The 18,023-nt window shown below is 44.3% G+C and overlaps 1 protein-coding gene across 1 annotated transcript in view; it reads right to left on the reverse strand.

The window, feature by feature from the left end:
• Window positions 1–8,190: 8,190 nt before the first annotated feature.
• The window catches only part of LOC124152685 (probable methyltransferase-like protein 24), a 20,087-nt gene continuing 10,254 nt past the window's right edge, over window positions 8,191–18,023 (reverse strand). The window contains exons 4-8 of the mRNA XM_046525716.2: window positions 16,123–16,190; window positions 15,766–15,894; window positions 13,095–13,169; window positions 12,590–12,725; window positions 8,191–8,594 (exon numbers count right to left, since the gene is read on the reverse strand). Of these exons, the coding sequence (XP_046381672.2) occupies window positions 8,295–8,594; window positions 12,590–12,725; window positions 13,095–13,169; window positions 15,766–15,894; window positions 16,123–16,190 (708 nt within the window). The 3' untranslated portion in view covers window positions 8,191–8,294. The remainder of the gene's footprint in view (window positions 8,595–12,589; window positions 12,726–13,094; window positions 13,170–15,765; window positions 15,895–16,122; window positions 16,191–18,023) is intronic.

Consider the following 18,023-nt stretch of genomic DNA (forward strand, 5'->3'; position numbering starts at 1 on the left):
AACAGGTAAAGAGAGGGTAATTTTTTAGTCTTTGTCCCTTCCTGTGATTATATCTTGTTTATCGACTGGTATGAAGTCTATTTACAGTGTTGCATCTGTCCAATCAAGACACTCCACTCGTATTATCGGAAGTTAGAAATGGAAACTAAACAATAAACTTTTCAACTGATTTTGAGAGCCACATGAAGGTGATTCATATGGTCAGTCTTTGGTGTCCCAACCCGAAGATAGTAACAAAATACTAATTATGATTTTCTGAAGGTTGGCAGCTATGCATATCTCACAACTATCCTCATGATAAAGGGGTAGGTCTGTTGTTGCTGTGACAACCTGCTGACATTCGCAGCCTCCATCATGTTTTTGGGAGGCTAAATCCATACACTTTTGACAGAAAATAATTCGTCTGGGAGAATAAGGTTGTGTGAGATGCCAGATTGAATTTGGTAATAAAACTGAAGTGTAGTCCAGCAGAATGATTTACTCTGCAGATGAAAATGTATTTCAGCTTAAGTGTAACCGTTTAGCCCAAATACAGAGCTAACCATATGAAGCCCCTCCAACACTAACCTCCTGGCATGTACAGATATACGCAGCTTATCTGGAGCTCTGTTATCGCAGCCTTGTTTTATTCCTTCTGGGAAGTCATAATAATGTTTTTTTTCAAAAGGGTCAGGTACATGACCTTGACCTTTCATTTTATTTTTGACCTCTGGGAAACATGTCCCAGGGGCAGTTCCAGTTGTGGACATATTGTTCCAGTTGTGGACATATTGTTCCAGAAAATCAGGCCCTTGTTTGTTGCGTGTTATAAGTTGTCACCTGTAATTGTTCGAAGCCAAAAATCATTGATGTATCATATCTTCCAGGTCAGGGTTCTACCTGTCATATTGGGAGGTACATATATTTACGCTGCTGTAGCTGTTGCTGTTGCAGTGTCTGCAGTTTGGTGGTCAGTTGTCACGGGACTTACTTGCTAACAGTACACTCCCAGCTGTATTCCGTGGCAAAGAAAAAAACTGTTGCGATTGATTTTTTCAACAGTTTAGATAATTCTGCACACAATTCTGAAGACTTTTAAGCTTAGTTATCAAGAATTTCGTAGTTTTGGATCTGTTTGACTTGTTGCAGGCATTTTTATGATAAACATATTCACGGCTAGAACAGCTTATTGAATTGAATCATACAGACATGTACTTTCGGTAGGCAACAATGCAAAAGTCAACTCCACTCCAAAAAAAACAAATCCTTTTTCACATTTAAAACCACCTTTCGACTCACATTTGTGTTTGACAAATTCTGCGGCAGAGAAATGCAAAATTCTGCATGAGGTCTGCACAAAATTTTCTGCAAGATAGGTATATTTCTGCACCAAGTGGGCATTTCTGCCAATATTATGAGACCACCCATGGAATCATGGAATACAGCGGGGACTGACAGTTTTTATCATACCAGTGATATTGAAAAGTTGATAGTTGGTGTCATGGTGATAATGTTCACTAGTTTAAGTTTACTCTAGATAAGATACATGTTGGCTTTCTGCATATAGATTAGAATAGGGCTTGTTTTCATGGTAACTGCGTCTGTTGGATGCTGAAAAGGGCAAGATAAGGCTTGTTTCCATGGTGACTCCATCAATTCCTGGAAGTGAGCAGGACTTGTTTCCATGGTGACAGAATTAAATCTTAATCAAAGCAGATGATCCCTTCTCATACATGTCAGTTTTACAAATCAAACAAGCAAAGTCCCTTTGTGACTGACACACCTCAATGATCTTGTATAGAGAATATAAGTTGCTTGTTGAAATTTGAATCCAGATTATCAGGTCTACCATAAGCTGTGTGTGAGGTCCACCCATGGTTAAGGGTGGGATGAACCTTGCTTTCAGGGCTAATTGTTGAGAGCTGAAGATGAAGAAATGTAATACTGATCCATGTTTTATTGGGATTGAATCCTTTTATGTTAGGTTATGAATTGTGAAATATTGTTGATCAGAATATCTAATGAATTGTACATAAAAAAAGCATCAGAGATATCCTTTGTTTGTCTTTTTGTGACAGTCTTCTGTAAGAACACCATCACTGTGAAATGTTGTTTAATCCCATACTCAGCTATAGTCGTGCTATATGGCAGTCTGTAAGTTATCAAGTCTGGTCCAGACAATCCAGTGACATGCCATCCACCTGAGCCTGATCTCCCGACCCATTTAGTTGCCTCTCCCTACCTGCATAACCCGTGAAGATCCAGGGTAGAATAGGTCTTCAGCAACCCATGCTTGCAGTAAAAGGCGACTATGCTTGTCGTAAGAGGCGACTATCCAGTGGTCAGGCTAGCTGACTTGGTTGATACATGTCATCGATCCTTATTGTTTGGGTAGATGATTATGTTATCAATCACTGGATTGACTTGTCCAGACTTGATTATTTACGAACCGCCATCATAAAGCTGGAATATTGCTGAGTGCGGGGTTAAACGACAAACAAACAAACACAACCTGCATAGGTTGCTGGGCCCTCTTCTAACCTCCAGAGGGGGCATGGGTGCCCAGTCGTCACGATTCGCTGTGCAGAGTTGCGTCTCTTGGGCACGCAAGAAACCTATGATTGTGGGTTCGAATCCCGGTTCGCCCTGATTATGTTTCTAGGTTTGTCAGCACCATACCTGCTCGTGGGTTTCACCGAAGTGGTAAACGTCTGAGACCTGCATCACTTAGGGCTTTCCTCCCACATTAAGCTGACGTGGTGATATAACTTGAATACTGTTTAAAGCAACGTGAAATCCCAACTCATTACCCACAGAGTGTCATTATGTCAATTTTGATTGGTTGTTGGGTTGCCCCGCGACCTCACTGTCTTCCAACCGCCGTTGCTCATGATATCAACCACTGGATCGTCTGGTCCAGACTCGAAGCTGGTGGAAGCTGGACCTATATAGTCAGTTGACATCCTTGCCTCGGGAAGATGTGCCTCCCCATCTAAGTATCAGTGACCCGTGAAGGTCTGGGGTAGAATAGGTCTTCAGCAACCCATACTTGGCATAAAATGTGATCATGCTTGTCATAAGAGGTGACTAACGGAATCGGATGGTCAGATTTACTGACTTGGTTGATGCATGTCATCATATCCCAATTGCGTGGATCGATTCTCATGATGTCAATCACTGGATTGTCTGGTCCAGACTTGATTATTTACAGACCGCCGTCATATAGCTGGAATATTGCTAAGTGCAGCGTTAAACGACAAACAAACAAACAAACAAAAGGTTACGCCACAGGAAGCGAGGGAGACATCTATCATTTGGTATAGGACTGATTCGTTGCCAGGTGAGATTGCAGGGCTTTCTGAAGGAATGAGATTTTCTAGCAACAGTCGTCTGTTGCAGTTGAGTTAGACGAAGGTGGTGGTGTCATCCGAGTTGGTGGAAAAAAGCGTCAAGCTGAGAAAATACCTGACGATGTGAAGCATCCTATAGTACTTGATCCTGAGGAACACGCCATTGCATAGTGATCATCAAGGATAATGACACCCGTCTGCATCAGCTTAAAGCTGAGAATCTATCAATCTGGTTCCCTGGGTATGCTGCGCTGGCGCTGCAGCACTGAGGGCCAACGCAGCATACCCAGGGAACCAGGCTGAGAATCTATACGCCCACATGAGACGGAAGATTTGGATTACAAGAGGCAGTGAAGCTATCCGGCATCATCAGAGACTGTGTACAGATAGTAGACGGTGGCATGCCAAACCAGATATTCCCAGAATGGCTAAACTTCCTGTTGCCAGGCTCCGTTTGTTCAAACCTCCATTCTACTCCAGTAGTCTGGACCAGTCAATCCAGTGATTGATATCATAAGCATCGATCCAAGCAATTGGGATACGATGCATCAGCCAAGTCAGCGAGCCTGACAACCCGATCCCATTAATCGCCTCTTACGACAAGCATAATCGCCTTTTACGGCAAGCATTGGTTGCTGAAGACCTATTCTACCCCGCATCTTCACGGGTCAATTATCCACATGCATTCAACCTTTCTACTGCACATTTCTGTACATCACTTGCTTGATAACGGTGTTGGGTATGTACACCGAAACGTCGCATTCAATGTTATCTCATTGTGTTCTGTCTGCGGAGAAAGTGACTGCGAAGGTCTTTCTTAATTTGTTATCCCACATCCGCCATTTGTGTTTTGGAAAAACAACATTTGATAAATATAAAATGGATACAGTTACAATTATAGTCAAACCCCGTTGTGTCCAAGTTCGATGTGTCGAACTTATAGTTGTCTCGAAGTAATTTTCAAAAATATATTTATGTAACTTCTGATGTGTCGAAGTTACGGTTGTCTCGAAGTAATTTTCAAGTACCCAACACCCAGCTTCAACTTCCGGCACAAATTTTCTGTGATAAGTCGACATTTAATTTTCGCGTTGTTTCTTTGTCGCATATGTTTCGAGTTCATTTTTCGATTTTGTCGAACGTCGGATAACTCGAAGTATTACGTAGGTCTCTTTAACTTCGGCACAAGGTGAGGGACACCAGTTCATAGTTTAATGCCAGCTTTTCTATGTGTCACAAAAGAATTTGTGACATTTGGATCACAATCTCTACGGATTAGCGATAATGCAGTTTTGTATGTATGATAACGGTGAAGGAAGTGCCTATTGTTTTGTCAACACAAAATGCGCCATGCATATTAGAACAATTTGAAATAAATGTGACTGCTTCGTAGATGAATTATCAACCCCCTGTCCAAAATGTTTTTGGCATAGGAGTGGCATTCGACAACGAGATCCTTCTTAAATTGGTAGGGGCGGTGGGGTAGCCTAGTGGTTAAAGCCTTCGCTCGTCACGCTGAAGACCCGGGTTCGATTCCCGACATGGGTACAATGTGTGAAGCCCATTTCTGGTGTCCCCCCGCCGTGATATTGCTGGAAGATTGCTAAAAGCGGCGTAAAACCATACTCACTCACTTAAATTGGTAATAGTAGATATTTTACGTGCGCCTCACATTGTGATTGACACTAGAGACAGGGCAAGGACTTTCAGTTCGATGGGACCTCAATTTCAAAGCGTTTGATACTTCAACTGTTGTTAGTCAGCAACGTACGCCCCAGTTTTCGGCTAAGACTGCCGTGAAGAGCCTACGTCAAGCTCCTGTCTAGTTATTTCAGTGTCCCGTCTGACATAAATAGCCAGATAACTGAAATATTCCCCAATTGCAAGCGATTCCACGGCATTTGATTGGCTAAATAAGTATTTATGGGCGTACTCATCACCCCTCACCCCAAGTCAACCTCTGCCCGTGCAGCAATACAGATTTATAAAGACGCCGTCAAAGCCCGTCTCCTAGTCTGATCCTGAGACACTGTCCGTTGCAATGCGGCCCAGTACCCAGCCCGCCTCCTCGCACCTCTTGGGAAGACTGCCAAGTCCTTTGTGACAGTTTCGTCTCAATTCTGCAACAGTGAGTGAGTGAGTTGGATTTAACGCCGCTTTTAACAATATTCCAGTTATATCACGGCGTGTCAGCTTAATGTGGGAGGATAGCCCGAAGTGATGCAGGCCTTAGACGTTTACCACTTCGGTGAAACCCACGAGCACGTGTATGGTGCGTCCAAATCTGCACAGCGAATTGCGGCGCCTTAGACCACTGGGCCACCCATGCCCCCGAATTCTGCAAGAAGATTCACGACATCCCCCAACCAGGCACCTCAATCAGCTGTGATGTTGTCGACCTGTTCACCAATGTACCCCGGGACGAGGCCACTGATATCATCAAACCCGCATTGATAAAATCCACCTTTCCTGGCCACCCGCCTAGCAACTGACAGCACTGCCCGGCTTATACACTCCTGTATCGGTTCCACTGCACCTAGGGAGGTAATACCTGTCAGGCATTCTGTCCACCACCTTACTGATACAGCCGTAGTAGGCATTCTGTCCTCCACCTTACTGAAACACCCGTAGTAGGCATTCTGTCCACCGCCTTACTGGTACACCCGTAGTAGGCATTCTGTCCACCACCTTACTGATACACCCGTAGTAGGCATTCTGTCCACCGCCTTACTGGTACACCCGTAGTAGGCATTCTGTCCACCGCCTTACTGATACACCCGTAGTAGGCATTCTGTCCACCGCCTTACTGATACACCCGTAGTAGGCATTCTGTCCACCACCTTACTGATACACCCGTAGTAGGCATTCTGTCCACCACCTTACTGATACACCCGTAGTAGGCATTCTGTCCACCGCCTTACTGGTACACCCTTAGTAGGCATTCTGTCCACCACCTTACTGATACACCCGTAGTAGGCATTCTGTCCACCACCTTACTGATACAGCCGTAGTAGGCATTCTGTCCACCACCTTACTGATACACCCGTAGTAGGCATTCTGTCCACCACCTTACTGATACACCCGTAGAAGGCATTCTGTCCACCACCTTACTGATACACCCGTAGTAGGCATTCTGTCCACCACCTTACTGATACACCCGTAGTAGGCATTCTGTCCACCACCTTACTGATACAGCCGTAGTAGACATTCTGTCCACCACCTTACTGATACACCCGTAGTAGGCATTCTGTCCACCACCTTACTGATACACCCGTAGTAGGCATTCTGTCCACCACCTTACTGATACACCCGTAGTAGGCATTCTGTCCACCACCTTACTGATACACCCGTAGTAGGCATTCTGTCCACCACCTTACTGATACACCCGTAGAAGGCATTCTGTCCACCACCTTACTGATACACCTGTAGCAGGCATTTTGTCCACCACCTTACTGATACAGCCGTAGTAGGCATTCTGTCCACCGCCTTACTGATACACCCGTAGTAGGCATTCTGTCCACCACCTTACTGATACACCCGTAGTAGGCATTCTGTCCACCACCTTACTGATACACCCGTAGTAGGCATTCTGTCCACCACCTTACTGATACACCCGCAGTAGGCATTCTGTCCACCGCCTTACTCATACACCCGTAGTAGGCATTCTGTCCACCACCTTACTGATACACCCGCAGTAGGCATTCTGTCCACCGCCTTACTCATACACCCGTAGTAGGCATTCTGTCCACCGCCTTACTCATACACCCGGGAGGAAAGCCCGAAGTGATGCAGGTCTCAGACGTTTGCCACTTCGGTGAAACCCACGAGCACGGGTATGGTGCTGACAAACCTAGAAACAAAATCGGGGCGAACCGGGATTCGAACCCACAACACAAATTGCTTCGGAATTAACAGATTCTAATCCACCACGTTTCTCCTTAATTTGCATGTTAACATATAAAATTGAATGAGTTTTAGATTTTGCAGATTTGACGTTCATGTTACAATTTCAGTCGTCAGATGAGCATACTCCTTACCAAAACAGTGAACATAGTTCTCATTCTCACCTCTGACAGGGGGCACGGATGGCCCAGTCGTCTAAGGCGCCGCGATTCGCTCTGCAGAGTTGCGTCCCTTGGGCACGCCCGGTTCGCCCCGATGATGTTTCTAGGTTTGTCAGCACCATACCCGTGCTCGTGGGTTTCACCGAAGTGGTAAACGTCTGAGGCCTGCATCACTTCGGGCTTTCCTCCCACATTAAGCTGACACGCCGTGATATAACTGGAATACTGTTAAAAGCGGCGTTAAACCCAACTCACTCACTCACTCATTCCTGTTTTTTCAAATCTTTGCAAATCACCCGCCAAGTCCTTAAAGGTTACCACAGTAACTGACATATGGCCTAACTCATAACGTTTTCTGATTGCATCAAATTCCACACTCAAATGGGTGGGATAGCTTGGGGTCGTGTTGGTGTGTGCGGCCTGAGTTAGTTGCCAGTATGTCTGGAACAAAGAAGTATCCCGACCCATTGCAAGAATATCCCTTAGTGTAGGCCAAAGGACGGTAGGGTAGCAAAGTGGTTCAAGCGTTCGCTAGTCACCTAACAGGCCCGGCTTCAATTCGCTACATGGGTACAAAGTTCGAAGCCCCTTTCTGGTGTCCCTCGTGGAGACATTAATGGGACATTGATCAATGCGGCGTAAAACAGTACTCACGCACTCGTACATCCCAACTAGCATATTCGTGAGTGTCCGCAAAATCGACTACAAAGACTTAAGCTCAATGTAATCGCATGAAACGTTTCAAAGATAATGCAACAAAAAAGACGACTAAAGCTTGGCTATAAAAGGTTATTTATTAATTCCACTCTAACAAGACATATTCTTATATTATGGTATTGGTACTAAAATAATTATTTCGGAATAATAAGTGTCATCATACACCGACGGCTCAGATCATTGCTCAAAATACCGGATGGATATTTACATAATGAACTTCATAGCACGTTGTTCTCAAGACAGGAAATAGAATAGATCTAAACGTACAAGCGGAGTTTTTGTGGACATAAAACTTCCTGAAGCCAACATCATGGATATCCTTTAAGATCTTCAAGATCTTTATGCAATTATCTTTGTTACCGCAACCCCCATGGTATTCTATCAGCAACTGTTTGACTTTGAAGAGCTCGCCAGATGTCGTCATATCCGGCAGTGACGGCCACTCAGAAAATTCCACGTCGATCTTGAGGACATCTATCACCTTCTACATATATGCAAACAAAATATACCGTGCTTAAAAATCATTCCTATCTTGTCAATATAAAACATCTAGAAACATGATAAACGTTTCATGGGAAGTGCAATCAGCCTCTAAAATGCATTTCATTATTGTCGTCCAAATATAATTGGAACCATATGTGGAGACCCTAAGACATGTCGGAGCATCCAACTTGTCGAGTGATATTTATTCCCCTAGTGTTGGTTATAAACATGTCGCATGTATAACTTGGTTATAACATAGCTTTGACGGTATAACAGTCATATCACACCATTTCAGCATAATTTGGAGGGTGATAAAGGCTATCCTTTTAGAATTTCGTGAGCTAAGGGCAGTGAATTACGGACCGCACTGAAACAATAATTCCATGTCATGTTGCACACATGAGGATCTCGTATAGGGTCTGATTGACTTGATATAAGGGTTCTCCTTTCGGGATACTAGTATGACATAGTGGCAGCGTAGTACGGGCCTTGTTCCACTGGGTCATGCTCCTCTAATATGTTGTACCTTTCAGATCCTAGTATGACATGGTGGCAGCGTATTACGGGCCTTGTTCCACTGGGTCATGCTCCTCTGATATGTTCTACCTTTCTGATCCTAGTATGACATAGTGGCAGCGTATTACGGGCCTTGTTCCTCTGGGTCATGTTCCTCTAATATGTTGTACCTTTCAGATCCTGGTATGACATAGTGGCAGCGTATAATGGGCCTTGTTCCACTGGGTCATGCTCCTCTGATATGTTCTACCTTTCAGATCCTGGTATGACATAGTGGCAGCGTATAACGGGGTTGTACCACTGGGTCATGCTCCTCTAATATGTTGTACCTTTCAGATCCTAGTATGACATAGTGGCAGCGCATCACGGGCCTTGTTCCACTGGGTCATGCTCCTCTGATATGTTGTACCTTTCAGATCCTAGTATGACATAGTGGCAGCATAGTACGGGCCTTGTTCCACTGGGTCATGCTCCTCTGATATGTTGTACCTTTCAGATCCTAGTATGACATAGTGGCGGCGTATCACGGGGTTGTACCACTGGGTCATGCTCCTCTGATATGTTGTACCTTTCAGATCCTAGTATGATATAGTGGCAGCGTATCACGGGCCTTGTTCCACTGGGTAATGCTCCTCTGATATGTTGTACCTTTCAGATCCTAGTATGACATAGTGGCGGCGTATCACGGGGTTGTACCACTGGGTCATGCTCCTCTGATATGTTGTACCTTTCAGATCCTAGTATGACATAGTGGCAGCGTATTACGGGCCTTGTTCCACTGGGTCATGCTCCTCTGATATGTTGTACCTTTCAGATCGTAGTATGACATAGTGGCAGCGTAGTACGGGCCTTGTTCCACTAGGTCATGCTCCTCTGATATGTTGTACCTGTCAGATCCTAGTATGACATAGTGGCAGCGTATTACGGGCCTTGTTCCACTGGGTCATGCTCCTCTGATATGTTGTAGCTTTCAGATCCTAGTATGACATAGTGGCAGCGTAGTACGGGCCTTGTTCCTCTGGGTCATGCTCCTCTGATATGTTGTACCTTTCAGATCCTGGTATGACATAGTGGCAGCGTATTACGGGCCTTGTTCCACCGGGTCATGCTCCTCTGATATGTTGTACCTTTCAGATTCTAGTATGACTTAATGGCAGCGTATTACGGGCCTTGTTCCACTGGGTCATGCTCCTCTGATATGGTGTACCTTTCAGGTCCTAGTATGACATAATGGCAGCGTAGTACGGGCCTTGTTCCACTGTGTCATGCTTCTCTGATATGTTGTACCATTCAGATCCTAGTATGACATTGTGGCAGCGTAGTACGGGCCTTGTTCCTCTGGGTCATGCTCCTCTGATATCTTTTACCTTTCAGATCCTAGTATGACATAGTGGCAGCGTATTACGGGGTTGTACCACTGGGTCATGCTCCTCTGATATGGTGTATCTTTTTAGATCCGAGTATGACATTTTTTGCAGCGTAGTACGGGCCTTCTTCCACCGGGTCATGCTCCTCTGATATGTTGTACCTTTCAGATCCTAGTATGACATTGTGGCAGCGTAGCACGGGCCTTGTTCAACTGGGTCATGCTCCTCTCATATGTTGTACCTTTCAGATCCTAGTATGACATAGTGGCAGCGTAGTACGGGCCTTGTTCCACTGGGTCATGCTCCTCTGATATGTTGTACCTTTCAGATCCTAGTATGACATAGTGGCAGCGTATTACGGGCCTTGTTCCACTGGGTCATGCTCCTGTAATATGTTGTACCTTTCAGATGCTAGTATGACATAGTGGCAGCGTATTACGGACCTTGTTCCACTGGGTCATGCTCCTCTGATATGTTGTACCTTTCAGATCCTAGTATTACATAGTGGCAGCGTAGTACGGGCCTTGTTCCACTGGGTCATGCTCCTCTCATATGTTGTACCTTTCAGATCCTAGTATGACACAGTGGCAGCGTATAACGGGGTTGTACCACTGGGTCATGCTCCTCTAATATGTTGTACCTTTCAGATCCTAGTATGACATAATGGCAGCGTAGTACGGGGTTGTACCACTGGGTCATGCCCCTCTGATATGTTGTAGCTTTCAGATCCTAGTATGACATAGTGGCAGCGTAGTACGGGCCTTGTTCCTCTGGGTCATGCTCCTCTGATATGTTGTAGCTTTCAGATCCTAGTATGACATAGTGGCAGCGTAGTACGGGCCTTGTTCCTCTGGGTCATGCTCCTCTGATATGTTGTACCTTTCAGATCCTGGTATGACATAGTGGCAGCGTATTACGGGCCTTGTTCCACTGGGTCATGCTCCTCTGATATGTTGTACCTTTCAGATTCTAGTATGACTTAATGGCAGCGTAGTACGGGCCTTGTTCCACTGGGTCATGCTCCTCTCATATGTTGTACCTTTCAGATCCTAGTATGACATAGTGGCAGCGTAGTACGGGCCTTGTTCCACTGGGTCATGCTCCTCTGATATGTTTTACCTTTCAGATCCTAGTATGACATAGTGGCAGCGTAGTACGGGCCTTGTTCCACTGGGTCATGCTCCTCTGATATGTTGTACCTTTCAGATCCTAGTATGACATAGTGACAGCGTATTACGGGCCTTGTTCCACTGGGTCATGCTCCTCTGATATGTTTTACCTTTCAGATCCTAGTATGACATAGTGGCAGCGTAGTACGGGCCTTGTTCCACTGGGACATGCTCCTCTGATATGTTGTACCTTTCAGATCCTAGTATGACATGGTGGCAGCGTAGTACGGGCCTTGTTCCACTGGGTCATGCTCCTCTGATATGTTGTACCTTTCAGATCCTAGTATGACATAGTGGCAGCGTAGTACGGGCCTTGTTCCACTGGGTCATGCTCCTCTGATATGTTGTACCTTTCAGATCCTAGTATGACATAGTGGCAGCGTATTTCAGGCCTAGCGTCACACAACCGAGTAAATGTGTTAATTTTCTGATCCTAATATCCCGATGAACATCTTAATCAGGCCTTTCTTTTGGGGATTCTTGTATGACTTAGAGACAAAGTATTATAAGCGTCAGAATCCTTTGAACTATGGGTAACCCACCTCATAGTATTTTCCTTTTCGGATCGAACTTTGACTAATATAACAACCTCACTCACTCACTCCCCAAGGGGCATTAGGGGTAGCGCATGTAGAACTATGGGTAACCCACCTCGTAGTATTTTCCTTTTCGGATCGAACTTTGACTAATATAACAACCTCACTCACTCACTCCCCAAGGGGCATTAGGGGTAGCGCATTTAGAACTATGGGTAACCCACCTCGTAGTATTTTCCTTTTCGGATCGAACCTTGACTAATATAACAACCTCAATCACTCTCTCCCCAAGGGGCATTAGGGGTAGCGCATGTAGAACTATGGGTTACCCCCCTCGTAGTATTTTCCTTTTCGGATCGAACCTTGACTAATATAACAACACTTCAAATTGATAATGCCACTACCTACCCCTGTGTGGTTCAGCATTTTCTTGAAACTACGAAGTGTGTGAAGTTGCCACGCTCCTTTGCGTTTGTCAGTCCCACTGATCCCCAACTTCAGAAACCGAACATGCTGGGACCTCTGGTGACTGGCCTGTTTCATGCTGAAAAATATCAACACGCAGTTTAGTTGAAGGTTCACATCCAAACAGGTGCTAAGGCGGCAGTTGTCAGGGGAAGAAAATTTAATGAGTTGTGACCTGGATGTTTGTGTGTGATGGAGTTGGACAACACGGATAAGTGCTCATGTTATCAACCATGACGTCCTGGAAGTAAATGGAGTCTGAACACCCCAGTGATTTAAATTGTGATACGCTCCGTTTGGGCGCAAAGACAAACAATGACCCAATTCACTGAGTCTGACCGCCAGTTCTATTAAGTCGCCTTTTACAACAAGCAAAGACAACTGTTCTAACATGCAATACACACTGGGTATACGCAACAATGTTAATATTCACATAACAGGGACTCACCTTGGATCAAAAGAAAATACGTCACATTCATAGGATTTGGCTGTATCGTCGTCAAAGGAAAAATCACTGTTGATTCTGAAATGTGTACAAAAAGATGAGCAACCTGTAGCGTCGGAGAGAGCAAGTCGAGATGGCTAAAGCAATATCTCCATCACTATATGTCACTTCTATTACGGCGTGTCCATGTCATGGTGCTTAACTAACGATTACGCTGCCATCCGAGAGTCACGAACTCAGACTGAATGAACCTATACAGGAGCACGGGGCAGAAAACACCGCCAATGATCCCGATAAGTTCACTGTGACCAATGGCCGATTTAAGATTTAGTACTCCGAGAAGCATATCTGGCCTGATATTGCATGGATGGTGAAAGGATTAAAAACGTGTTATGAAACATTTACTACCAATCTCCTCTAATTAAAACTGTTACTTCTGGTATCCCAAAGCACTAATACTCAGCATGCTCGCTGGGCAAATGTCAAAATCACAATCTCTTATGAGATCTAGACTACACTTAGTAAATGAAAAAGGGGCGGTCGGGTATCCAAGTGGTTAATGCGTTCGCTCGTCACGCCGAAGACCCAGGTTCGATTCCCGACATGGGTGCAATGTGTGAATCCCATTTCTGGTGTCCCCCGCCGTAATATTGCGGGAATATTGCTAAAAGCGGCGTAAAATCAAAAAACATGTCTTTAAAATGTTTCTTTGAAAGAACCTTTCCTCTTCTGTTGTTTTCATAATCAAGCAAACTAGACTGGGTTAGTTTGATCTAGACTTGCCTAGGCTTTTAGTAAATTTTTTTACCTAAAATATATAGACTAGACTCCACAGTCATAGACAGGAACTACATGAGATCCTGTCGTTATGGTTGCAGACTCTGATTGTTAATATCACAAATGCCGTCTACAGTCAGATAACATGGTACTCCATATTCATTTCAAATATCCTCTCATAATTTGTCACACCTTCTGAGACCGCCTCCGTGGTCTAGTGGTAGAGCGTCCACTCGGAGAGCGGAAGGTCCGGGGTTCGATTCCCGGCCGCGTCATACCAAAAGACGTTAAACGATGGTACTTGTTGTTACCCTGACTTGCGCTCGGCATTAAGGGGCTAAAACAAGGAGTGGTCGGCTCGGAGTCAGTATACTGTGTCTGAGTGGGGTATTCATGTTAAACTGCGGCATGGTATCTCAGTGAGCTGGCACTATAAATCGGCATCAGCCCGGACTAGCCACACAAACACACGTACATGCACGTCGCTATATAAGTGGACGCCACGTTAAACCCCATTTCACCCCACCTCACACCTTCAGAAAAGATAACCGAATTTCCCAATGAAGTGAGTGAGTGAATGCTTTCCGTCAGCCATATCATTCCCAATGAAACTACTTCTTATGAATTCATACAAAATTACAAAATGGGGTGTGTAGAATTGTTTGGACCCCTTGTATTACATAGCACTGGGGCTTTGTCAGCATATAGCATTATAAACCGAAATAAATTACATGTACAGATATGGATTTACTTTCTTTTTGTTTATATTGATATCAGTCTTGAAAGGTTTTCTGTTTTAGATGGTGTGGATATAACTGAGACACCATGAACAGGGAGTAAACAGCGACAAAGGGACGTATCGCTATCGGATTAAATTTCGGCTGTTTTCGCTGGTTCCCGGCACTATTCCGATTCTGTTTTCATGTATTTCCGAGTGACCGCGGGAACCAGCGAAAGGAGTTATTCCTATGTCTTCGTGAGCACCGACCAGCGAGGCACACACTAATTATTAGTTCCACAATATATATATATATAAAATAAATAGGTGCTGGACAAGTTGGAAGACGTTTTTGTTGGTTTACGCTTTTTCCGTTTTTCAAATTTAATTTTGGTCACACTATTGTGATGAGGTATGTCCTAAAGTATTAAAATATGCAAAGTTGCTAAGTTGATTTTACTTGCCCTTTTAGACCATCATGACAAATTGCCGCGTTTGCACTTCAATAAGTTCTTAATGAACAATAAAGGCCCAAGAGATTTATTACTTATCGCCTAAAAGGCAACTAAAGATCCGAGGGAATTTAACATTTAACATACATAAGCACGAAATGACAAGGGGCCGGTTCCTCACTGTATAACCTCGTCACAGTGTGGTTCATGTGGGAGGACAGTCCCCAATGAGCCAGCAGAATGCCTATGGTGCTGACAACCAAGGGATCGCAATATGTACGCCAAATAGAATCCGTTTCCGTGGATACCCTAAACTGGTTATTCTTCTGCCTTGACAATATACATTTCTCTGATATTCAATGGACAAAGGGACGCAATTCTACACAGCGAATTGTGCCGCCTTTGCAACTTGCTCCCCAGCAAATCACCACAGTCATTCATTTTGGTTTTGAAATTTATTCAAATATACAATTCATTCATTTTGGTTTTGACATTTATTCAAATATGAATTGAAATGATCAAACAGTGGATTCGAACAGAAACTTTCCGAACGGTCAAGTCTGTTATGTTTGCAAGCAACCATAAGTAAGGGAGGTAACTCTAAATTACTAGCTGCCGAGGCCACTGACAAAGCATGATATTGTACGAGCGCTTCAACTGCTGCCATTACGAAAGGCCCTCTATTGCGTCATAACAATATCATCTACATAAGTATTATCAAACTCACCCAAAGGAATATACAATGCAAGGTTTTACTGGACGGTACTCCTTGTCGTCGCATATCTCCCATCCCCCATCTCCGCACTCGCCCATTCGCAGCTTCCGGTGACATACGATGTCAGTGTTGTCAAGGTAACTAAATTTATAATATATAAGTGAATGTAGTCAATAGTTGATATAGGTTGCCGATACACAATATGTGGCATAGAGAGACGTTAACGTGATCTATATTACATATTCTCTCTCTAAAAGCGGGTTAAAATCTCCTCCTCTCTCTCCCTCCCTCTCTCTCTCTCTCTCTCTCTCTCTCTCTCTCTCTCTCTCTCTCTCTCTCTCTCTCTCTTTCACACATCACATCACATACCTGTGATACGTTCTGAAGGCGGCCTCGGCTGACATTCTCTCAATCTCACTCTTGGACGGTAGGACAACCTGAATATGCACACAGCACATGTTTAAAGGGTAAGTTCACACGGAAATGAACCTAATTTTCTTGTACTTTTTCCACAATAAAAGTGTTAACCTACATGTGTCATAGACAAAAATATAAAAATATCACAATTAATTAACATATGTTTTGCATTAAATCGATTTATATTTTTCACATTTACCAAGTGTTCTATTTCCATAACAAAAACACCATGGCTTATGCCCCTTGCAATATGACGTCATTGGTGCCAATTGATAAACATTATGACGTCATCATGCTTTGTTAGAGCCGCTTCACGTGGTGTAGGTACAGGTGTGTGATTCTAGCGTCTCAGATGCCAGCCAGCATAGTGTTATGCTGAGTCACCACTGCGCCGGAGTGTGTCGTAGGCCATGTTGTTTTACCGAAAACTTGTACTTGATATCTTTTGCATTCAGAATAGACAGGGACCCAGTTGAATTGGCACCAATTACGTCATAATCTAAGGGGGATAACTCAGGCCTGTTTAGCTCGAAAAACGAAGGCATCATAACGGCATATCATTTTCACACTATTGTGAGCTTCCTACTTTCACTGTGAAAAAAATGAGTGTATATTTTCAAACACGGATACTAACTAATTCTAAAATTGCGTTTTGTTTAGAAAAAGAAAGAAAGTGATTTTTGCGTGTACACTTCCCCTTTAATATTACATGACATATAACCCATTATGTGTATAACGTCAGCGCTGCATTCTCGAGGGTTCGGTGCTTGTGTATTGTCAGTGTGCCTCGAATCTACCCTTGTCACGGTCTAGTGAGCGTTCTGGTCATTTGCTATATTTCCGACACCGCTCGTGAAAGTCCGGCGGTTATCGTTTTCCAGTGTCATTCTAAATTAGAGATAAAGTGGTCGGACTATTTCATTTTCTGATTCTCTCATTGTTTCATGGCACACACATACCATATAGGGACATGACGTATGTTATCTCTTATATGGTCGCTGCTATATTCATTTATTGAAAATGTTTTTTATCTATGATTTCAAGGGGCACGGGTGGCCAAGTCGTCTAAGGCGGCGCGATTCGCAGTGCATAGTTGCGTCCCTTGGGCACGCCAGAAACCTATGATTGTGGGTTCGAATCCCGGTTCGCCCCGATTATGTTTCTAGGTTTGGCAGCACCATACACGTGGTCGTGGGTTTCACCGAAGTGGTAAACGTCTAAGACCTGCATCACTTCGGGCTTTCCTCCCACATTAAGCTGACACGCCGTGATAAAACTGGAATACTGTTAAAAGCGGCGTTTAACACAGCTCACTCACTCACTATATGTACACTCAGATATTTCTCATGTACTCTTCAAAAAAAGAAACGCTAAGCCAGATTTGTGTGAGGTAGGAAAATACATTTATAAGAGGAACCGTACAAGGTATTGAGCCAAAATCATGTGGAGAGAACACTTGGTGATTGTAGTCATCACAGCTATCAGTACATAGGAAAAGTCCAAGGTGAAGGTCAGCTACCATCAATAACGCTTTTGTCCCCCGTTGGAATCGATAGCGTCCTGACATCTCCTGCCCATGGAAGAGACGAGTATGCGAATCACATCCTGGGGAATGGTAGCCCACTCGGCCTGCAAGGCAAAAGCCAACTGCTACAACGTCTGGGGTTGTGGTTGACGTCTATCCAATTCATCCCACAGGTCCTCTATCGGGTTCGAATCCGGGATCTGGGGGCAAGAGGAGAACATCAACGTTGTTTTTGTGTAGACAGGCTCCTGTGATCTGTGCTGTATGTGGTCGAGCGTTGTCCTGCTGGAATACACCGTTGCCGTTGGCTACAATTGGGAGGACGTGT

Source organism: Haliotis rufescens, unplaced genomic scaffold (assembly GCF_023055435.1).
Source record: "Haliotis rufescens isolate VD_foot unplaced genomic scaffold, xgHalRufe1.0.p SCAF_114, whole genome shotgun sequence".
Taxonomy (NCBI): domain Eukaryota; kingdom Metazoa; phylum Mollusca; class Gastropoda; order Lepetellida; family Haliotidae; genus Haliotis; species Haliotis rufescens.